At 41.9% G+C, this 24,587-nt stretch overlaps 1 protein-coding gene across 1 annotated transcript; it reads right to left on the bottom strand.

Annotated features, from left to right (window-relative positions):
- Positions 1-9,766: 9,766 nt before the first annotated feature.
- On the bottom strand, positions 9,767-20,773 carry LOC308190216 (ovalbumin-like). The gene is made up of 8 exons (XM_080581265.1): positions 18,478-20,773; positions 16,635-16,819; positions 15,942-15,992; positions 15,233-15,361; positions 14,294-14,411; positions 12,969-13,111; positions 12,491-12,646; positions 9,767-10,878 (listed from the first exon to the last, which is right to left on the bottom strand). Exons 2-8 carry the CDS (start codon positions 16,800-16,802, stop codon positions 10,483-10,485), a joined length of 1,161 nt encoding a protein of 386 aa, XP_080437391.1. The 5' UTR covers positions 16,803-16,819; positions 18,478-20,773; the 3' UTR covers positions 9,767-10,482.
- Between the last annotated feature and the right edge of the window lie 3,814 nt (positions 20,774-24,587).

Genomic DNA, 24,587 nt, shown 5'->3' with positions numbered 1-24,587 from the left:
TGTCCGTTTCCTACTGATAAAGTATTTGTCACTTCTGGTGGGTTTTTATTTTAGCAAAATGAATTTTGTTAACCTTGGAGAATTATAAAATTGTACAACCAGGGAAATATTTTCACTGTGAGACAGTGAAGGTTGAGAAACAAGCATCAGACCCTTGCTTTTCTTATCACTGGCAATGTCACTAGAACATGATGTGGGTTTTAGATTAGACTTCTCTTTTCTCCTGTCTCAGTTTCCCTGCTCTAATCTGAAAGCTGCTGTTTCACCTATATAGCACCTCAGGATGTATTCCTTATTTTCTGTTCCAGAAAAATTATATTCTGTCAGGTACTCTGTCTTCTCACCTTGGCTACTAAAACATCTCCTTCCCTGATTCTCCTCGCAGTCATGTTGTCCCTATCTTTGTTGTCTTGCCCGTCTCCACTCTCACTTCTGACTGAAAAATTCTGTGTAATCCTAGCTTTGCCCTTTATTTTATTTTTTATCTCCCTGTTCTGTTGATACTATCACCTTGAATACAAAGACAGGAGCTGGTTGTATTTCCAGGGCTTCCTCCTCGACACTGAGCAAGACTCAGTCCCAAGGTCTATCCCCTCGGCATAAACTGCCTTCTGAGACCTTTATTCTGCCCTCCTGTCCATCAGCTGGCACAGTCTCCTGTGCTGAGGAACAAGATGTGGGAGTACTTGGAAAATTTGGTGTGGGGCATAAGATGTTGCTGCTGCAAAGGACACCTTGCCAGTGGTGAACCGTCTGCATCAATATGCCTTGGGAACTGAAAGTTTTGCTAACATTGTTTTCCTACTCGTGAGCAGCCACATAACTTTAATAGGATGGTGTTTTCCTGCCCCTCGGGTGTTTTTGAAATTGTAGCTACATAAAAACAATGTGTTTCAGTGTGGGTTATAATTAGATGCATCTGTTAAGTTTTCCAGAGAACAGGAAAGGTGTTCACTGCAGAATTAATTGCTTCCATTGCGCTTGGGAAAGTTGTAATTTGTTTATATTGGCTTTAAGTGATTTCCAAAGCCTAAATGATTTGAGTCATCCTTGCAAATTTAGCCATGTTGTTGAACAAATGATAGATACACTGGATCAACTTCATCCCTTGGAGCAAGTCCTAGGATTTTCTGGTTTTAAAGCAGGGATGAATTTAACTTGTAACACTGCTCGCTGTGTTACAGGAGGCGGCTGAGGTGTTCTGTATGTGCAGAAATGCTGGATTGGACTGAATGAGGGACACCAGAGGGCACGTGTCTCAATGGGTGGTGCTGCGGCTGACTCAGTAGCAGCAGTTCTCCCACTCTATATTAAGTCAATACACGAGCACACTCAAAGTTTTATATTTGTGCTGGTAGCATCCTTCCTGTGGGAAGTAAACCAGTAGGCTCATTCATTGTGGTCATTCATGTTTCCACTTGGTCAAGACATCAGTGCCCTGGCCAGTTCTCAGCTGCATAAAGGCATTTTGTTTTCCTCCAGTTTAAGTGTAACTTAGCACAAGTCAATGTGACTTCTTTCTTACACAGTGCTGTTCTGTTCATTGGCACCTGGGCTCAGGAGTAGGTGAAATTCTTGCTGTCTATATATAGAACATTTATAAACTACTCTAAAGGCTCTTGAGGGTCCTGAGAGAGAGATTCGGTAGCTTCTGTTTTCATGGAATTTTAGGATACAACTTGCCATGACTGGTTTTCATGTTAATCAGTAGGTTATTTTAGCTACCAACTCTTCATAGTTCTTAAAAATCTGATTTATTTCAGACCATAGGTGTTCTATATTTCAAAAGAAAAATTTTTGGAAGGAAAGCTATTCAATTTCCTTGGCAACTAATATTTTTTTTTACCAGCAAAAGCACTGTTTATTTACTTGGGAGGGAATAATTTCAGGTTCAGACAGCAAAGCAGTCTACCCACATTTCTGTCTCAGGCAGAGCAGGCCAGTAGGTTTTAAACATGAAAGAATTTTAAATGTCCCCAAACCTTTCTAAGGATTTCAGGAGGTGAGAAGCATGGGGAAAAGAAGAGTTCTGAAATCTGAGAATATTGGAATCCTTTTGGAGGTCTGATTTCTTTAACCTCTGTGTGATTTAAAATTAAAACTTTGACTTTTATTTTCATAACAGCCCTCTTATTGACAGGGACCAAAACTGTAACGAGGACAGGGGCGCAGACACTGAGGAGATGGTAAGGGTGCTGGATGATGGGGTGCTTAAACTCCCCTGTGCTAAGGAGGCCCCTCTGTCATAATGTCATTGAGGGTGCAGCACGAGCTTTTCCTAACCTTGTCAACTAAAATATAACAATACCTCTATGTTTCACCTAGAACGGTTGCCACAGATTTTGGTTTATGTTCTAGAAGATTTTTATGTGGGATAAATTTGTATCATCATGATAGTTTTCTAAGAGTATCTGTTTTCCCTATAAAGCTTTGGTTGGGAACATGTGTCTTTATTTTAAAATAGAGTAGATAGCTATCTGTTGTGTACACACTACACGTAAGTTTTCAAGCCTTCCCTTGCCAAGCAATCTTTGCTGACATATTCTAACAGTATTTAGACCTTATGAGTTGCTAGAGGTGTGGCGATGTTCCTGTATAGGTATTACTGAGGCAATTTGCTCCACACCTGCAGAAAGCAAAGGTGTGGTGAGATTTGGCACATGAATTAAGCACTGGCACAATTCATCATAGTGCTCTATTACTTCTGTGTGCTTTGGCTTAGACACTGCTATAAATTAAGGCAGTGTTTTTCCTGAGAAATTCAGTTCTGTTAACTAGCGCAACACTACTGAGGAAGGACTGGTCTCTATATCTGAAAAGAGATAAGTTTATCAGTTAATGAACAAATACGCTGTTTCCACATATACAATGGTGCAGTACTCCTTTGAATGATTCAGATGTTGAGCATTTTTAATGTAACCCAGGTAGTAGTTAACATCAAAAATATGAGGAGCAGACTGAATTTCTCAATCACGATGCATGATACTGCATTGTGAGTAATGATGTACATATGGATTGTATGCACTTTAGCTGAAACTTTTCATTTTTCTGAAGAAATTTCTCAAAGGGTGTAACTGTACGTCAGCTGCACAACTGCTGAATCAGAAAGCCAGTTCCTCCTTGGTGTTGCTGGGAGTTTCCCAGGATGCAGTGCTATAGTGCAAGGTGTACATGTTGTGGGATGAAGAATACAAATACCAAGTCAATGCACCTTCAAAATACAAGAGTTCATCCTGAACTGATGTGCAAGAGCAGGATATAGAGAAAGGGTTATTTTTCAAGAAATCCATTTAAACATTTGTTATTTCTTCATTCAACTTGATTGCAAATGCTCTTGCTTGGTGCCAGTCAGTTTTCAGGAGGGAAATTTCCCAAATACTCGCTTGTGGAAATGTGCTGGCAATCTTCGCAGTTCACTGATCTGCTTGACACCTGCTTCGTATTTTCACATGTTTTAGGCTACTATTGGGACTGATGTGAAATACTTGATTAAATACATATATGAAGGCAACAAGCCTTTGTCCTGAAACACAGTAACCCCCAAAATGGGTCTGGGAATAGAATTTTCCCCTCAGAAAGACAGGCACCTTGGGAAGCTGGATTGTAATTTGTTAGCATTATTTGGGCATCTCTTACCAGTGCCTTTGTCATTGCAAGATCCTTCCCCCTTTTCATCTCTGGCATTCTCTCCCTGTTGCACAAAGTAGCTCAGTCCCTTGAGACCTGATGTGCTTTTACATGATTCAAGTTAGCAAGCTCTGCGTAGTAGTGACCGAGTAGAAATTAATGATGTGATACACACCAAGTAAGACAAGATGATCTCATATTCCTTTCTGATTTCAGACAAAATGAGAGGCAAAGTTTTGATTTTGCTCCTCAAGCCTTTGTGAGAGATGCATCTCTTTGTCTATTGTCCTGCAAAAGTAAGAACTTCCAGGGCATTGCACTGAGGACTTTCTTTTGAAATATTCTGATGATCACATACTCTTCTTTAACACAGCATTTCTGAGCTCTTTGCAGCTGCTCTTTCCAGTTGGAATTCAGCTATATGCAGACTTCTGTGACTACGTTGTCTTTTGGACTGCTATATTTTGAGTCTTTTATGTCTTTCAAAGCCGAAAGCATAACACCCAACGTGTGGTTTAAAACTAGTGGCATTGTCCCCTTGAACTGCTCTAGACTCTTCTTTCTTCTTGATTTAGCTTCACTTACTAGAACTATGACTTTATTTTCAAATGCTTTCTTATTATCCCTTCCTTTCGAGGTTGCTAATTCCTTGTCTGGGAACATAGACAAAGCCTGTTTAACTTGGACTCTGCATTACAGAGGCAACATCTAGCTAAGAAAAATTAGCAGAGTGCATTCAAGGAGAGGCAAAGTAGTTGTTCTCTGTGGCTGGGGGAATGGCATTCATCAGCCCCCACCCCATCTTCTGCAGATGCAGCTGAGATGCAGCTTAGCCTCTGTAGTTGAGCAACACAGGCCTTTATTGCATGACAGATGGTCCCTCCAGGCAGCAGTAGGAGGAGGAAGGCTCTCCTCCCACTCCATTCCTTAGTCCCAAACATTTCTCTCCCTGGCCTTTATCCTCTTAGAAACAGGGCTTGGCCTCAGCTCTGCCTGCTTCCTTCACTGCCCCAAGAAGCAGATAGATTGCTGAAGGACAAGGAGGAAAAAGGAAGATGTGGTGAGGATGGGGATAGGTAACAGCTTGGGGAAGGGGAGTTACTGGATAGCAATGAACTGTGCCCATGGGAAATGAGACAGAAGAGACAGAAAGAGAGAGGAACTGCTTTTACATTCATCCCTGTGAAGCTTAATGGTCCCTCTCCAGTCTTCCTTGGCCACCTTTAATTTCCATATCTCTGCATTCCTTACAGGAAGACGTATTAATCTGACATCTTGTTATTCTCTCTCTCCCATACTGACCTTTTACCAGAGCTGTAAATTCTGAATTTTACCTAAGTTGGCCTTCCAGTGTAAGGACTTGCTCCCTTCCAGGATAACATTCCTGTTATATGTAAGGTGCCACTACTAGAAGTTCATTGCATTGATTTCAGTTTCTGTGTTGCTATTGCTAACATTTAGCAAAAGTAGCAAAGTGTGTCAGTTGAAAAAATAAAAGCTCAAAATGAGTTTGGGATTTTTTATTTTTTTTTTCCCCAGGAGTACCATGCAATTGTGTTTGCTCATTTCACAGGACAGTTAGACTGTGTAGTATTAATGTCTTTATCCTGTGATATTTAAGAGTGTCATAGGGAGGAAAGGGAGGACAGACAAAATGATTGCACATTGATATCCACATGACAGCAAAATGGAGTCAAAGTATAAATTATGCTATTAAGACTAAAAATGTGTAGCATGCAGCTACATATATCTGACCTTTGCTCCTAAGTGCTGTTAACCGTCCCAGGAATTTGTTGTTCACATGGTGACTAAGCACTGTTTAGGGTTTACAGAGATAATCTGTAGACTTTGGTGCAAAAGGGGTTAAAAGTCAGGCAAGACGGTGAGAGCTTTGTGGGCTTCAGGAGAACCAAAATGCAGGAACTGGCAGGGCTCATCCTCACCCGTGACCAGCTCTCATTTGATGAGAGAAAGCCAAGCCAGCCAGATGGCTTCCATTACTTCTATGTGAGTGACAGTGGGATTTTTCTTTAAAATGAAATGAAACACAAGGCTGTGGGTTCTCCAGCCTTCAAGATATGCAGCACTTGACTGGGAATTTTTCTTACATTCCTATATATTTGAAGAATTAGGACTGAAACAAGCAGTAGGACCCTAGGGCCATATTCTGTCATCTCTATGGAAACTCATTACGTGAATTACCTCCCTACTGGTGTCAGACTGCAGGCAGGCAAACAGGTGTGGTCTTGTCTCTGTGCAACTCACTAATCCATTGCGTCTCTTTGCATGTGTGAAATTACATGTGTATATGGGGTGTGGTGGCAGAACAGTGAAAGCCTCTTATGATGGGTCCTAAAGCTGTGAGTCTGACCCTTCTGTGATTGTGCTGAAAGCGATACTGGGGATAAAAGGGAGAGTGATCCAGCTGCACATCATGAGACAGGGGAGAGACAGAGGCTCTGGTGTGCAGTGCTGACTGGTTTGCATTTGTGGGGTTGTGGTGGTTTTACTCGGGTGGGCGGCATCGCTCCACCACAACCGCTCTCTCACTCCCCCTCCTCAAAGAGGAACAGGGAGAAAATACGATGAAAAGGGCTCAAGGGTTGAGATAAGGACGAGGAGATCGCACAGTAATTATCATGATGGGCAAAACAGACTCAGCGTAGGGAGATAGTAAGATTTATTGCCTATTACTAACAAGCTAGAGAAGTGAGAAACAAAGGAAAGAAACCAAAAGCACTTTCCCCCCCATCCACCCTCTTCCACCTCCTCCCCCCGAGCGGCGCGGGGGAACAGGGGTTATGGTCAGTCTATAGCACTTCTTCGCCGCCGCTCCTTCTGGGTCACTCTCGTCCCCTGTGCTGTGGGGTACCTCCCACGGGATGCAGTCCTGGCTGAACTGATCCGGTGTGGGCTGCCCACAGGCAGCAGCTCTTCAAGAACTGCTCCAGATATGGGTCCGTACCACGGGGTCCATCCCTCAGGAGCAAACTGCTCCAACCTGGATCCCCCACGGGCAGCAGCTCCTGCCAGGTCACCAGCTCCTGCGTGGTCTCCTCTCCACGGGCTACAGGTCCAGCCCGGAATCTGCTCCGGCAGGGGTCTTCCACAGGCCGCAGCCTCCGTCGGTGCAGGTCCACCTGCTCCACCGTGATCTCCTCCATGGGCTGCAGCGTGGAACCCTGCTGCACCGTGGTACTCCATGGGCTGCAGGGGGACAGCCTGCTTCACCATGGTCCTCACCACAGGCTGCAGGGGACTTCTGCTCCGGCGCCTGGAGCACCTCTCCCCCTCCTTCTTCACTGACCTTGGCGCCTGCAAGGCTGTTCCCCACTCCTCTCCCTCTCCCAGCTGCTGTGTGGTGCAGCGTTTTTTTCCCTGTCTTAAATATGCTCTCACAGAGGCACAAAACAACATCACTTACTGGCTCAGCTCTGGTCAGCAGTGGGGCCCTTACCTAACATGGGGCAGCTTCTAGATCCTTCTCACAGAAGCCACCCCTATGGCCCCCTGCTACCAAAACCTTGCCACATAAACCCACCACAGGGGTTGGAGTGAGAAAGCTGTACCCTTCTGTTAGCACAAAGGAGAGGACTTATTCCATGCTATTTTTCCTTATCTGTGTATGAGATGGACAGACTGCACAGTTGGTTAAGGTCGTAGCTACTGAAGACAAAGAACACGATTGTCTGTTGCTCTGCAGGCAGAAGGCAGTAGGAATCAAGAGACAAGACTGGCTCTGTCTGCATACGGCAGTAGATGTACCTTTTTGCATCTTCTGTGCGTGAAAAAGTATGTTTTAATTGATAAGAATTCCAATGGCCTAGAAATAATGCAGCTTTAGAATAAATCTGGTAAAAGCTGAGTGTCCTGAGGATTTTGAGTACTCCCTTTCCATGGACAGACCAACAGAAACTCCAGGACAATAGTAAACACAACGTTATCTCTCTCATAATAAATTTCTCCATTTGTTATCTCCTGACCAGCAATTGACTAAGTTACAAGAAAGTGAGGGAAAATATTTGAACTATTTATACACCAGTGAAGGTGGTACCGTGTTACCTTCTTTCTTTTGCAAGATCCTGTTTGCTAACAGCAAGTTATGGCCCCTAGGTGCTGCCACAGTATGTGTTATCTTGAGGGAGGGAATGGGGGGAAACTAAAACAAGTAGAACAAGCAAAATACTCTGGGGTGGAACTGAAAAAAAAAACCACAACCTACCACCACAGACCACCCAGTACTGGTGCCATGCTTTTCATACTGGAGTGAGGAAAGAGCATAGTATCCTTGCAGTAACTTCACACCTCAAAACCCTCCTCTGTCACTCTTCATGCACTTCCGTGACAGTTCCTTGCAGGTCTGTTTCCTTTCTTATTTTGGGACTGGAGGAGGACTGGAAGATGGTTTCATGGACAAAACAGGCTTGGCTTGGGGAAGAGTAATTGAATTTATTGCCAACTGATCACAAAGTAGAACAGTGAGAATTAAAAACTTTAAAACAAACAAACAAGCACAAAACCACCTCCCCACGCTACCTCCTTTATTCCAGGCTAAACTTCAGTCTCGATTCTTCTATCTATTTCCCATGGAGCAGTTGGGGGGTGGGTGGAGGGTGTTGGGGAATGGAGGTTGCAGTCAGTCTACAACACTGTCTCTGCTGCTCCTTCATTGTCACTGCCCCCAGGCCCCCTGCTCCTGCGTGGGCTCCTCTCCACGGGCTGCAGCTCCGGCCCAGGGCCTGCTCCTGCGGGGGCTCTCCATGGGCCGCAGCCTCCTCCAGGCCACATCCACAGGCTCCACCGGGGGCTCCTCCACGGGCTGCAGCGTGGAGATCTGCTCCGTGTGGGACCCATGGGCTGCAGGGGGACAGCCTGCTCCACCAGGGGCCTCTCCACAGGCCGCAGGGGAACTGCTGCTGCCTGCCTGGAGCACCTCCTGCCCTCCTGCTGCAATGACCCTGGGGGCTGCTGGGCTGCTTCTCTCACATTTTCATTACCGCTCTCTCAGCTGCTGAACCTTTTCATCTATACAGTTATGTGCTTTCACAAGTAATACTCGGTCTAAACGTATTTTCTAGCTGGTAAATGTCTCTTGAAAACAATGAGAAGTAAATCAGGGAATTTCCTGTGGAAATGTTCAAACATTTTAGTAGGCAATCACAGCAAACCATATCTTACAAACATGTTCTTTTGCTGTTCTTAACCTGCTGATACAAGCATCAGGCTCTATAGCCAGTGTGCGTGCCACAATACTGCTGTGTCCCACCTCCATGGCCTGAGGTGTCAGTGCAAGGGTCTCCAGCATGGGTTAGTCAATCTCCTCTCAAAGTCCTTGGTCCTTGCACCCCTTTATTCTGCAGCAGCAGCAACGAAAGGAGAATGGGGTCCTGCTTTGAAAGCCAGACCCTTCCAGCTGTGACTGGTCCCTTCCCACCCTGTCCCTGTGGAGTACCATCAGCAGGTGAGGTTGGCAGAGGCTTTTTTGGACAAACCCAGCTCCTCTAGAAGAGCCTCCAGGCATGGTACAGGCACAGGGGAGGAGAAGTGGCTTTGAGGCAGTGATTTGCTCCATGCCCTGTTCTTCCCCAGCCTGAGAGTCTCTGGTGCTGCCCAGTGGCCGCGTGCCACCAAAGCCTATTCATTCCTGCACACTAGCCCTCTTGGGTGGCAGAGGGGACAACTGACGGCTGCTACCATCAGCCACCAATTTCTGAATTTGTTCTGGTCAGTGTGAACAGAATTTGCTCAGCTGTTGAGCAAATATGAGCTGAGGCAGCTCCTCGGGTAGCTCAGGGTTGGGCCTGGCAGCCCAGGCCTGTCCCATCACCCCAGCCAAGAGCAAGGCATCAGCAAACTGGACACAGTGCTCCAGATAAGGTCTCACAAGTCGTGCTTAGAAAGGCGAAGCAGTGCTTCCTTGCCTCCCTGTGTTTTTTTAGCTGATGCATCCCCATACATGGTTAGCTTTAATAGCTGCAGGGGCACCCCACAGACTCTTGTTCAACCACTCACCACCTATCAGGACTTCCACAGAGTTGCTTCCAGCCTGTGTGTCCATGCTTATTCCTCTGCATAGGTCCTTCCTTCTCCGGTAAAAACCCTTGCTGCATTTGAAATACTACAAATGAGATGTGTTTGCTTAAACATGTTTTTATTAAGATTAAAGTAGTAAAAGAGTACATAAACAAGACCCATTACATGTGAATACAAGGAAAACAATTTGAATAGTAACATGCCATATTTGGTCATGATGATTGAGCCAAAAAAGTTTAAGGAGAAATGTGAATTATAAGATTTCTATAAGGCATCTTAGAAAAGTGAGGAAGAGCCCTGCAGCACCAGGAGCACAAAGGAAAAGCAATTGCCTTGTCAGCACAGGAATGGTTGGTGACAATCGATAGTTTAATCCGAGAGCTTTCAAGTGACTAATTCTGGAGGAGTCACCACAAAGCCTGGTCATGCAGACACCTGGCTTAATTGGAAGGCTGTATTTTTTCCCCCATAGGACTTCTGCTGGTAAATCAGGTTGTATTTTTCAGTGCGATGATTCTGATAATTCAGTACTATTACTGAAATGTTAGTTTGCAGCAGGAACATCTCTGTTCATGATTATGCTTTCTTTGGGTGCAGTTTTCATTCCCTTAACCCTTTATCCATGATGCATAAAGGAAAGGCAAAGGGTGCATGTTCTCATATTGTAATCTCTCTCAGATTTATGTTGTGTGTGTTTTGGTTTTTTTTTTTGTTTTTCCTTATATGGCTGTGACAGAAAATATGCCTTTCTTTTTTACCCTTGGTATTACAGTGCTTTGGGTCTTGCTGTAAGGGGCAGAAATTCTTTCAACTTTCTTTTCTTTAAGGGGAAATCCATCTGCCAAAGAAGAGAATGCTGTTGCTTGGGTTGTGCTTGATGAAGAAGAGGAATGGGTGGTCAGCCCTAAATTCTTCGGAGACGCTTGTAACATCCATCCCAGCTTCTGCTGAGCCTACCACATCTCTGCCTGCTTCAAAGATTTCCACACATGCTGCGTGGACAGCCTCAGACATCTTTAAGCTTACTGTTGAAGAGATGCCAGACATATTTGCTGATGAGCTGAACAGGTCAGTCATTCCCAAGGCCATGAAGACAGATGTGAGGTTATATTTCTCCTCCATCTTCATGCGGGGGAGGTACACTTTCATCCTCCTCTCTTCCATCATAGTAGAACTGGTCCATTCTGTCAGTTTTTCAAAGCTGATTGTAGTCTCAAGCTGCAAGGAGACGAGAATGACATCCATGAGATGACAACTTCCTTCACAGTACTTTGCAGTACCATGTACCATTTACCATTATGGGGTTCTTTGTATTTTAAACTGACTGCTCTTGGCATGGTGCTTTTCTTAGGCATGTAAAGATTAATGGATCTAGGAGAGGAAAGCATAGTATGACTCTCTGCTCTGTCCCATTTTCTCTTTCGTTAATAGACTCACTGTCAATTCCTTTTTTTTCTTTTTTTTTCTTTTTTTTTTTTAAATTTTGATGACTACTCTGCAAATTTAACCTAAGGTCCTTCTCTGTATATCTTCTTTGCTCAGGAAATATATTCCAAAAATCATTCTGTGCTTTTGAGTTTTAAGCTCTCTCTACATTTAAGATCTCTGAGTAAACAAGATGATAATGGTAACCAATTACTGATACCTAAACAATCAGCTGTTACTAGATTAGGAACTGATATTTTTAAGAGAACTTTGCTTTTTGAAAATTAGAAACTTAGCTGTAAAGTATCCTTCCATTTTAGCTACACTGTACCAGTCCAAGATCACTTGATTCAAAGTTATCTTTACCATTTAAAAAAAGTGTAAAATAGCATAGTGACTGGTTGCACTGGTAACTACTAGAGGAGTGAGAATCCCTGTTAGTGATAGGCATCCAGAATAATTGGTTTCTTTCATTATTACTGATATTGCTTTATACCTAGTAATGTTTCTTTCCCTGATAACTTAGCAAATCCCTCTTACATGGATCTTGCCATGACAGGTTGTAGAAATGCCATTTCAATATATTCTCTCTCATCATCTTTATACAAATTATTTTTCTTAAATGTGCAGATTCTCTTTAATAAAAGCTTTTCTTTTTCAGAATTTCTAGTCAAAATGCACAGTGCTTGTTTCCTACATATACATACTTTTTTTTCTAGAACTGTACATAATCTTCAGTATGCATGTCTGCAGTCATAAGTGATAGAAATTGTGTCTTTTCATCTTTGTAATTTAGATTCATGAGTTAGTGTGCAAACATTTCAATGAATTCTCCTTTGTTACTCTACATTTCTATTCAGATTGTCATTAGGAGCATTGTAGTTAACATCCTATTCCTGTATTATGTTCATATCAGCAATAGTATGTTATGTACTTATTATTTTCTGAAATTGCTTTACCCATTCCACTGTCCTTCATATCCAGTTTTTAATATAGGTTAATTTATGAGGGTATGAAGGAAGCATGTCAAGCACCACCAAATGAAACTATCGTTAGAACCAGTAAAGCTAACATGAACTTCCAGAGAAGCTCCTCAATGTGCAGTAATGGAGATAAGGCCTCTGGAGCTCAAGTCACTGCAGTAACAGTTGCTTAGCTGAGAGAATAATTTCTTCTGTGGCCAACGTTTAACCCTGTTAAGTACTTCCTTAAGCAATCCATGCTCAGGACAAACTATTGCAGCACCCACCGAGACAACTGTATGCTTCTAAGCAATAATCACATATTGTCAGTGTTCAAATTTGTGCTGGTGAAATGTTTTAGGATAACTTTATTGAGAAGGGCTTTGCAACAGCTAAATTTCACTGTGTTTATGATTTTCTGAACCCAACTGCTAGGGCCGTACCTGCTCCAGGCCAGAGACTTCATCAGGCAACAGCACGCACATGCTCATCATTCCACTGGCAAATGGAAGCTCCAGGATCTTCACTTTCTCAGAAGTCACTGTGGCCAATTTAAATGAACCAACCTGGTACATCATCTGCACAGGTTTGCTTTCTTGCTGCAGAACCAAAAAAGAGAATATAATTTTAACAAATATTATTCTTAGAGGGTGGAAATATCTAGTTATGGTTAAAATGACTGATTGCTCTTGTCCAGAAGGACTTTTTCAAAGGAAAGTTGGTGTTTCAAGTTTTTTTCTTAGAAGCTTTATAGTTTCAGAAATAGTGTGAAGAGAGAGACATTAGGAAAATTCCCTGTGATTAACAAAGAACAGAAGTAGACAAATAAGCAGATATTTTAATGTAGTGTCTGAATAACAAGGTGACTACTCTCTTCACAAATTCTAGATGACATCTATAAGGTGATGCATGCCCATGTACCTCGGTCATTCTGAAAGGCATGGTTTGAGTGTCTTCATCCTTAAATGCTTTCTCCCACATTCCTTTGAAGTAAATGGCATTAACCAGGACCATTGTAGTCTGGGAATCCACAGAGCTTGGCTGAAGGATATTTTTGATGATTCCTTTAAGAATGAACAGGAAAAAAGAATTGTATAATACATTGACAATCACAATGTTAAATACAGGTTGTAGAATTTGTGGGGAAGAGGGTGTATAGACAAGGACATTGTTTTGTTTCTGCAATTATAATCTTGTACTTCCAAGGTTGACTTGCTCACTGCTGTTGACAATAGCTGTTTTCCTCTCTGCAAAGAGTCACAATAAGAGCTGTAGGACCCAGAAATTTGTGTGTTACAAAATGACTAAATCTGTAAAATTTATGATAAGAAGAACCACTAAAACCTCTTTTATCTGAGGATGATCTCCAACCCAAACAGTACCAGCAAACATAAATATACTTGCTTCAAAGTTGAAAGAGATGTTTACATAAAGAATATAACAGGAGAGGAAAACATAATTTTACTCTGTTTTTTTTTCTAATATTTTGCTCCTGTTTATTCTGCAGTCCTCATGCAAGCTTTAGCAAGCGCCTCATGTCCTCTTCCACCAGTAACTTAATCATCGCCTGATTTTCTCCTTCAAAGTATGACACCACACCAGAGGTTGCGTGGTTGTCAATGTTTTCAACTCATTAGAGATATTAGAGATTGAATTCAGTTAGAATTCACTGTCTTTTATCTGTGTTTCAAGCAGAAGGGAAAGGAATGCTTTAAGGAGGTGAGGAAGAGACTAGAAAAAAATGGAGGAACCACATGGAGAAGCATTAGGGCAGAAATCAAAATCATGATACACCTCCCTATCATCCCTTAACTCTGGTTTTCCATTGCCTTTACCTGTTAAGATTTCTCAAGTGCCTTTTGACTGCATGCCCTACTTAACAAGTACACAGCAACTCTGGGAAGCCTGGAGGAAAACATACTGGCTGAGGGAAATCAGGATTCTCAGTATAGGGTGAAACCAGTTGTCACTGTGTACAAAGCATGTTTTAATGCTGTCCTTGTCATTAGGACTGGAAATATTACATTCCTGTAAATCCCCTGCAGACAGAGAGTCCTCTAATAGAGGGGTGTCTGGATAGTTCCTTATGATGATAGTTCCTTATCTGAGAACTGATCTATTTTCCAGCAGCAAGAACAAAAGGAGAGGTTTTGTATTTATCTCTCCAGACTTAAGTGCTCTCCTGTGCTGTTCAAATATGTTGGCAGAAGGGAAAATACCTATGCTGACATTTTGCTTGCCCTTACCATTTGTTTGACTTTCAACCCAGGAATTGATGAGCTCTCTGGCTTGATCTGCAGCTGTTTGGAAGCTGATAGACTCCAAGCCTCCTTTATACAGTTCCTTCACACATTGCAAGTATTCCTGTTAAGGAAGATTATGCAGTTTTCAGATCAGAATTTTAAAACAGTTTGCAAACGTGAAATGCACGACTGAAATTAACAGATGTGAATAAGATACTAGTGTAAAATGCTATTCTATACTATATATTACTACGTACTATGCCTTATAGTATATTTACTACAGTAATATGCTGTAGCTCTGTTGATTAGCCTTAATAAGCAGTCACAGCAATAAGACATGATTCTACTCCATAAACATTCTAAGATTTGGCATTTACTGCTTCAAGCAACAGTATATGCTCAAATTTTTCAAGTGTTTTCCAGCACTGAGTTGGATCTAAAAATGTTCATTCATTTCAGTTGAAGTATGCTTGTTGTCAGTTTGCCCACTTTTTATTTTGAAAATGTTTTCCTTTGCTTTCCAAATGAAATGTTCCTTTCAATTGGAAAACCTGGATATTTTGGTCTGAAAGCATCCTATGGAATATTTTGAGAACCTGAAGTTATTTCCATGTTTGTTTTACAATCTGAGATAATAGTTGGATTTAACTCTTTCCATCAAAAATTATCTTTACTGATATTACTGATATTATCTTTACGTTACTTATACCATGACACAGTTGGATCATGACTGTACTTTGCACAAACATCCTTTTGGCTAGGCACATACTCTCTGAAGACTGTACAGGTTTAGGGCTGTGATAAAAAGAAGTCATGAATACTGCCTTCCATATGCAAGAAAACTTCTTTAGCAGAGCCTAGACTTCTGACAGTGCTTTAGCATTACAGAACAGTAGGGCTTTGACACGGAAAAGTCTCGGATCAGATTTTAGAGCAACTCACCGGCAGGATTGTGTATGTCTCTTCAGCATAAAGTCTACTGGCAAAGCTGAGCGAAAAATTGTCACTTGGTTTGGTGATTTCAGTGAGTATGTCTCTAAGTGAAGAATGGACACTTACAGATGTGCCACACTGAATACAAATAAAAAGATAAGGGATGTTATTCTAGTTTTAGTACTTTGTAGGTTTTGAATAGTGTATGACAAGTGTAAAGTAGTTCAGATATTTCTGCTTACAAAACTGTTGTTTGTTCCATCTGTCTTGCTGCTTATAACTATACTGGTGAAGTCCTTTTCTAATATATACAAATTTTGTGCTGTTTTTCTTCCATAATTTTCTCATACTTCTTTCTGCAGGACTCTTAACTGACCTCTGCAGTAATCTAGCTCCAGCAGATCAGGTAGGCTTTCCATCTTTCCCAGCCAGACCCATTTAATCACCATCATCCAACTACCTGGCCTAAGCATGCAAGTATCCACAATTTTGTGTATTTGCCCAGTATTTTGGTCCTGGGTTTTATCTTCTGTTTGTTCTGAATCCCCTGTTAACTCCCTTCTTTCTCGATTCGTACAAACAAAGAATTCCCCCAACTGCTGGATGCAGAGCACTAGATGCTCATCAGAAAGGGCTTGGAACTGAGAGATCTATCTACTCCATCTATCTAGAGATTTACCTACTAGACATAGAGAAGGAGATGAATTTTTTTCTTTACCTGAGCTTCCATACTCTCTCCAAATCCTGGGATTTTATCGAAGTGAACAACCTGTAATTGAAAATAATAGTAGCTGAAATAACAGGTATAACAAAAAAGGTTATGCAACTGAGATTAATACATGATGTTTGAAATATAGCTGTTGGGTAACTGGGAGGCTGTATGACTAAAAGGGTCAATCTATCTGTACCATCTCTGAATATCTGTTCATACTGCTGTCTGCTTTGACAATCTCTTTTTTTTCCCACAGTAGACATATGGAAATCAGCTCCGTTACATGCTGTTAAGACTAAATTTCTTCCAGGTAACAATTCAACCTTCCTCTATGAAGGAAGTGAGAGCTGTAGGAAACTCATGTGATATATTTTGCAGACTGGAGATGGGTTTTGGCTCTTTCTTCAGATTTTATCTAGTTTCCTTGTTCTAAGCAAAGAGCCACTGGAATGCATTGTTCTTTTGAAGAATCCTACTACTAACGATGATAAAATTCAAACTAAAATCCAGTTTCAAGATTTCTGGCCAGTGCATTTGTTTAACACTCTGGGAGTTGGAGGTGATGGCAGCTTTAGAGAATTCTGGTTACGGATTTTTTTGCCTCTGATCTATGCAAGTTCCAAGGTACATTATCATATAATTAAGTGCTGTGGCTCCATTGAGCAGGACAAAGGTTTTCATCCTTAACCATAGTCTCACCTGATCTATCTGGGTCCTGGTGTTGTCTCTTGCACCTAGGTAGACCATGGCCAGAGCTGAAATGATGCTCAAGGGGGAGTAGAAGATGTTCTCATTGACATGCTGGACTTTCAGCTCCCTGAAGACATCAAAACAAAATTCCGTGCTTGCTGCACCGATGGAGCCCATTGTGAAATCCGTGTTGTCTAGAGCAAACAGCAGAAGCACAGTGACAATGTAATGATGGAATGCTATACAAACACAGTGCGATGCAGGATTTTCTGTAGTGAGCCACCCCTTTAAAGTACCGGTAGTTTTTAGGCCATTCAATAAAAAAAAAAACAAATAGTTTTAAAGTCATTCTTTGTTAACATGCCTATTGCCATACCCACCTCTCCTGCATGTTCGAAACTGTATTCATAAATCTATTTCTTTTTGCATTTGCATTCAGTTGCCTTTTTAGCAGTACATTTTCTCAGAAGTCTTAGTTCCATATATAGTTTCTGTTTACCTTTTAAAAGCAGTCAAACAACAATTGTTTGTACATATTTTCATTCAGTGAAAGATAGAGTTCCTCTGATCAAAACAAGAAAATATGACCTGTTTGATAGACTTGCAAAGCTGGAAATTCAAAGTGCAAATTTCAGTAGGTTTGGACAGATAAATGTGAAAGCAGAGGCTCGCTGACTGTTTTTATATTCTAAAACTAAATAAGTGAAGAAAAATATCTACTTGTTCCATTGTACCTACTGCCAGTGGATCTTTAAAGGCTTGCATTTCTACTCTTCTTTTAGTAATGGAAGAATAGATAGGGAATATAATTTGTCTAAGTCTAGAAGAGAGACTGATGCACATAATTCATATATATGAATATTCAATTCCACCCTATCGTGCTTTCAGACATACTTGAAAAAAGCAAGCTATATGTATATATCCTGTACTATAACCTTTCTGAGGAGTTAAATTTTGTTAGTGACATTCAGACAGAAGAGGAATGCAGACATGAGAAATTAGCAACTATAATACAGCACTGTCAAATGAATAGTTGTGTAAAGCAGTAGGATCTTTATATTTGTTTCTGTCTTTAACTACTATAAAGTGCCAGGCTGTACAAGTCCTGTATAGCTAGTATGCTTATATAAAGCACAGCTTTTGAGGTCAGCATGAACCTAGTTTTCTTCCTGTAATTTATAGAAATTGCTAAAGTTATTTGTCTTCCAGAATCCAGTTTCTTATATAGGTGCTTAATGCTGGAGCCTGAAGTTTGTCTTTGTCATATTAAACCCCACCGAGGTTTTTAGTGACCATGCATGCGAATTAACACACACGTCCACATGTTTCTCTCACATTCTTTTCTGTAAACAAATTAAAATTTATAGATTATTGTAAGAATATAAGTTTATACACCTACACGTTTTGATCTTGTGTAGAGTTCAGCAGCTGTATTTTGCAGGAATTAAACTGTTAGAGAAATTTCACACTAAAATAACCCTAAAAATTCACTGAATGCTACAGTGTTGCTCTCTGTGCATTCTGTTGAACTGGAAGTCGATCAAGCAAACTGCAAAACATCAAATTTAAAAGATATTGAACAATACAATAAGGTGCTCTGAAATAAAAACATACTTTAAGCACAAAGAATAACTGTTTTAGAAATCTCCTGAAAACCAACACATAGTTTTTACACATAATAAAACAGAGCAGAATACATACACACAGGTGAGAAGTTTTTGTAGAGAATATCATGCAAATATTCTGACCTTAAAGATACAAAGCATAAGACAATAATAATTATTTTTTTAAGTTTAGGCACAAGCAAGAGCAAATATAGCGGGAAGGTAAATTTTCCTAGAGAAGCGCTTACCGTTTGAGCTTCAGCACCAAAGGTAATACAGCTTTCCAGCTGTATGTTGAGAGACTGGCTGCACCCTGGGGAATTTATACAGTCTGAATTTGGACCCACCCGCTGGTGCCCTTCAGAAGTTTGACCTTTGACACCATAAAATCATTTGATGGAATTGGGTCAGATTTACTTTCAATGGGTCCATTCTGGGTTGAAGGGAGAGCAAATATTAGTTTCTTATTCTGTGTAACAAAGTGTTTCCTGCTAGTTCTGCTAATCCATCAGGACTGTTGAGTAGGACAGAGGACTTTAAGCCTCAGTTACAACTGGGTACCTGGATGTTAATGAAAACAACAACAACAAAAAAAAGAGAAAAACTTTGTGATGGAAAACATAATTAGCAATTATTAGTTAATCTGCTTGTTATTATGGTTGTAGTAACAGAACAGAATTCTATTTCAGTTGGTCTTTCTTGAATATACAACACGCATCTGAGCAATGCTAGACAGGAGATAAGTGAGAACAGGACTTAGCCTAATTTTCTCCTGACAAAATGAAATGAAGAAGTGTGCATGTGAGAAAACCAGCTGAGATGAGAATGAAAAGCAGACACATTTTCTTTGGAGAGCTGGAATATTTAGAAAAAGATCTTTTGATGGGTGTGAAGGCCTTATAAACAATTTTTATTCTCAGGGAGTAATAGAAAAACATAGCTCCATAGAAAGCAAAATGTATTCAATTCCAAATGTGTTTATGGTATGCATTTCTCGTGTTTCTCATGAATAACTTAATGGCCTGGCAGATGACGGAAGAAGTGTAAAATTTAGCTAAAGGAGTGTTCATGGTCCGAGGGACAATCATAATATACAATAGCAAATATATTTCAGTTATAGAAGCTATTGTCTTCTAAATAATAGAAGACAAACAGTAAAGAAACCATTCTGACCTCTGAAAAGCATTGTGTGATTTAAAAAGAGAAAAAAGAGTTAGTACAACATCATTCTTCAGAACATATGTGGGGATTGCTGTAATCTCTGTTAAGGAGAAGAGTTAGGTTCCTATAGCTCTAGCAAAAGTTTAGACCATGCAGTTTTCTTTTCCTTAGTCTGCTTCCTTTTGTGAAAATAAATATATTTCTACAGTATATAAGTCTGAGGACTTAAGCAAGACAAGATTGTAGTGGAAATGTTATTTTTTGCTAGATATCTACAAGTGCCAGCTGAGGCTTTTGTTGCATTTTGTTTTTAAGCAAGACTGCTGCTTCTATTTCAGCCCCTAAGAAAGTCTAAAACCCTTGTCTGTTTTTTTCTAGTAATAGACTTGCTTCTCAAAGTGTTATCTCTAACTATAAAATATGTATTAGTCTGCTGATAGAGAAAGGAGATTGGGAGTAAGTCTCCCCAGATACACTTTTAATCCAAAATCTCCAATCTGGTGTCAATCAACACCAATAATAAATTATGTATAGGTATCCTGCTACTATATATCCTATTCTTGCTATGTGTTTCTTAATACGCAGATTGACATAGACCAAGTAGTCCTGTCATAATAAAACATCCTGGTGAAATAACAAGGAAAAGAGGGTCAGTTTTGGCTCTCACTGAGGCAAGGAACTGTTTACCGGACAGGCAGATGCTGGAGAGGACATCCATCTTCAAAAAGATGCTTCCACATACTTGGAGATACTGGGACAGTGCTACCATAGCTGAGAAGAATGGCTGAAGGTCTCCTGAAGAAGGAGGCAGTAAAGAGGCAGTTTTAGGGGGAAAATTTCTTTCTGTTCGGAGGCTTAGTCTGAGAGCATGTCACCCAGAGAACTGGGCAGCTAAGCCAGTACTTTAGCTGCTAGCTCACAAGCCACTCACAGGGAGATCAGCAGTAAGAATTAACAAGCCTTGTGAAACAAGGAGGATGAAGTGCTTTTTAATGAAAACTCTCTAGGAGAAGCTCTATTCTTGACTGAGTTGTCAGGCAGGATCCTTAATAACTTCTGTCTCAGAGAAGTTTCTGCTAAAGAAAAGGAACAAGGTACCCACCATGGCCAAAACTGTCAGACATTTTGTTTGAGCAAACAGCAGATCAGGTCAGAAAGAGTTAGGTATTTCCAAAGTAATGCTGGCATATATAGTAAACCGTATGTATTTATGTATTTATTTATAATACGTAAAACCTTTATGAATGTAATTTAGTGTGTTGCCTCCTTCGGGCTGTTATGAATAAATGTGTTTATTAACACTTCACCATAACTTGTCTTAAGAGTAGTGAATAACAGTTCGGTATACTGGGAGCCAGGGCACTGAACTCAAGTAAGCACATTCACTCTTTTGTATCCAATAGCAGAGAGGGTACAAAATTTCATTTCTGTAGCTCAGGAGGTAGTATTGGGTCTGTGTAGCAAGTTTTTGAGAGTGGGAGGGTTGCCTCTCTGAGCAGAGCCCAGAAGCTGCCCCTTTTAGACAAGTGCAACTCCCATTCCCCACTCCTATGTGCCATGCAGGGAGAGGAGGTAGAAGAAGCCAGGGGTGGGAGGAAGGTGCTCTTAGTTTTTACTGGTCTAATCTGTTATCAATAGGCAATCAATAATATTAATCTTCTTTATGCTGAGTCTGTTTTGTCCATGACAGTAACTGGTGAGTGATCTCCCTGTCCTTATCTCAACCCACAAACTTTTTGCATTATCTTTTCTCCTTATGTCCTTCTGTGGAGAGGGAGTGAGAGAAGAGTGTGGTGGTGCTTAGCTTCCCATTGTCGCTAAACCACCACAGAGGTGAGGTGATAAAGGCAGAAGTGATTTCCAGTGCTAGGTGTCCAAATGAAAATTTGGCATATAATAAAATACTGGGACGTGTGCCTGGACAGTGAGTGTCAGAAGAAGTGTATCACACCTTGCTTTCCTTTTAAGCTGTGTGTCCACAAAATTCTGGTCATCGGGAGGCCTTCAAAGCTGGAGATTAGAAGTCTGAAGAGGACATATCAAAGTGGGCAGATGCGTCTACAGCTAATAAGCTGGTTTCTCACATTGTTCATACTGAACCTCAGGTCTGTACCACTGTTTTAGCTTCCTATCCCTTTTCTGTTCAGGACCACTTGGTGTTCACAGGTATTTATATTTCCACATGTTAGTCTTCTATTGCTTCATATAAGACTTGGCCAGTACACTTGACTCAGTCAAATCTGCCTTCAAAGTGTCCCTGAAGCCTCTTTCTTAGACAACCATGATTCCCCTAAGGAAGAATTTAAGATAAGTTCTGCTTTGATAGTGGGTGAGAAAGATACTCTACACTTATTCCAAGAGGTCTGTTTTGGTTTTCTGTGCTCAAACTGATAGTTAAGTTTGGAAGGCCAGTTGACAGAAGGCCAGTTACAAGCAGCAAAAACTGTCCTTGAGCAAATGAAGATCTTGATCAGAACAGGCCGTCAGCATAGCATTACCAACACACAATGGGTCTTGCATAGTCTTCTTTGCATGTGGTCTAGAGAGAGTAAGCAAACCTCATAGCAGTTGGAAGGCTACCTGGGGCAGCTGGCAATGGCTTGCTGTGTCCAGCACAGCTGTGCAAAGCAGTACAAATAGTTTTGTCACACATCCTTGTCTGACAATGCTTGTCCCAAGTAAAAGGTCATCTAAGGCTCTGCTACCCTTTCCACTGCCAAGCATTTCATTGTGGAGCTGTCCCTAAACCAACAGACTCTTGAGTAAGTAAGCCTTGGACACCTGAAAGTAAAAAGTATAAAAGTATAGAAAGTATGACACTTTCTATACAAATGCAGAGGAAGTCCAGGTCAGCTCACAGATCAAAGCCTCCTATCCAATCACAAAAACCTGTGCAGAACTTGAGATTTTGTTCTCCTCTTTGCTACTGCAATTTTGCCAGCAGGCAGAAACACGTTAATTCTTCTGTGTTTGCCTTCATCCCGCATTGTGGATATGTAAACTGCCTTTCCATGAGGGACAGAAGCAACCATTCACAGAGAAGGAAATCATCTTGTCCAGATTACAGCTGACTGTCTAACTGGTTGCCATTGCAAACCTTGGTGCTGTAGCTATCAATGATGGTTTCTCTCTCAGTTGTTCTGTGGGATTATGTTTTTTCTCCAGACCAAAGAAAATGACATGTCTGGTCAATTTCCTTTGGACAGGAACTCTCCAGCAAGAGACGGGGAGAAAATACAATGAAAAAACTTTTCTGGATTGAGATAAGGACAGGGAGATCACTCACTATGGACAAAACAGACTCAGGATAAGGGAGCTTAATATTATTTATTACCTATTGATAACAGACTAGAGCAGTAAGAACTAAAAGCAAACTACAAGCAACTTCCCCTCATTCACAGAATCACAGAATCATTTAGGCTGGAAGAGACCTCCAAGATCACCTAGTCCAACCTCTGACCTAACACTAACAAGTCCTCCACTAAACCATATCACTAAGCTCTACATCTAAACATCTTTTAAATACCTCCAGGGATGGTGACTCAACCACTTCCCTGGGCAGCCCATTCCAATGCCTAACAACCCTTTCAGTAAAGAAGATTTTCCTAATATCCAGCTAAACCTCCCCTGGCACAACTGAAATAGCCCGTTTCCCCTTGTCCTATCACCAGGCACCTGGGAAAACAGACCAATCCCCACCTCGCTACAGCCTCCTTTAAGGTACCTGTAGAGAGTGATAAGGTTGCCCCTGAGCTTCCTCTTCTCCAGGCTAAACAACCCCAGCTCCCTCAGCTGCTCCTCATAAGACTTGTTCTCCAGACTTTGTTGCCCTTCTCTGGACACGCTCAAGCACCTCGATGTCCTTCCTGTAGTGAGGGGCCCAAAACTGAACACAGTACTCAAGGTGCGGCCTCACCAGAGCCGAGTACAGGGATACAATCTCTTCCCTGGTCCTGCTGGCTGCATTGTTTCTGATCCAAGCCAGGATGCTGTTGGCCTTCTTGGCCACCTGAGCACACTACTGGCTCCTATTCAGCTGACTGTCAACCAATATTCCCAGGTCCTTCTCTGCCAGGCAGCTTTCTAACCACTCATCTCCCAGCCTGTAGCGCTGCTTGGGGTTGTTGTGCCCCAAGGGCAGGACCCGGCACTTGGCCTCAGCCCATCGCTCCAGCCTATCCAGATCCTCCTGCAGAGCCTTCCTACCCTCAAGCAGATCGACACACGCACCTAACTTGGTGTTGCCTGCAATCTTACTGAGGGTGCACTCAATCCCCTCATCCAGATCATCAACAAAGATATTGAAGAGAACTGGCCTTAATACTGAGCCCTGGGGGACACCACTAGTGACCGGCCTCCAACTGGATTTAACTCCATTCACCATGACTCTCTGGGCCCGGCTACCCAGCCAGTTTTTAACCTAACGAAGTGTACGCCAGTCCAAGCCATGAGCAGCCAGTTTCTTCAGGAGAATACTGTGGGAAACGGTGTCAAAAGCCTTACTGAAGTCAAGGTAGACCATGTCTATAGCCTTTCCCTCATCCACTACGCTTGTTGTTTTAGGGGACATAGAGCCAAAGCAGGGACAGCGGGCTGTAAGGGGACATGGCATGAGTGGCTTTGGGCTGAGTGAGGGAGTCATGCTGTCCTGTGGGACCCTGCTGGGTGTGGAAAGGAGGACCTGGCAGGGTGGAAGGGGGCTTAATTAGGAGCCTGGCCTGAGTAAAAGGTGAGTGCTGTGGGGATATCAGAGCCCACAGCTAGGCCAGTCCCACAGGAAATTTTATAGGAATAAGGCCCTGCATGGCCAGAGACTGGCCAGGGCCCAGTCCCACAGAACCTGAGCAAGATCTGGAAAAGAATGGTTGGAGCTAGCTCAGAGAACATGGCCAGCTTCAAACAAGAGTCCAAATCATAAGGCAGTATCATGGAAATGGGGCACATCCAAAGTCAAGCCAAGAAGTCCATTCACAGGTCAGAGTTAGGATCGAATCCAGTGATGACTGGCAGGTTCTTATTGGCGAGGCATGGCCCAGGTCACACGAGGAGTCCTTGGCCAGCTATTGGCACAGCTGTGTTTGAAGTGGAGACTAGTAAACACTATACTAGGACATCTAATGTAGCACAGGGAAGAACTGAAGGCCCAGGGCAGAGCTTAAATCATAGAATCCCTTAGGTTGGAAAAGACCTCCAAGAC

This window comes from Anser brachyrhynchus, assembly GCF_964034855.1.
Source record: "Anser brachyrhynchus genome assembly, chromosome: 2".
In the NCBI taxonomy this organism is placed as follows: domain Eukaryota; kingdom Metazoa; phylum Chordata; class Aves; order Anseriformes; family Anatidae; genus Anser; species Anser brachyrhynchus.
This window is presented reverse-complemented; position numbering and strand designations above follow the sequence as displayed.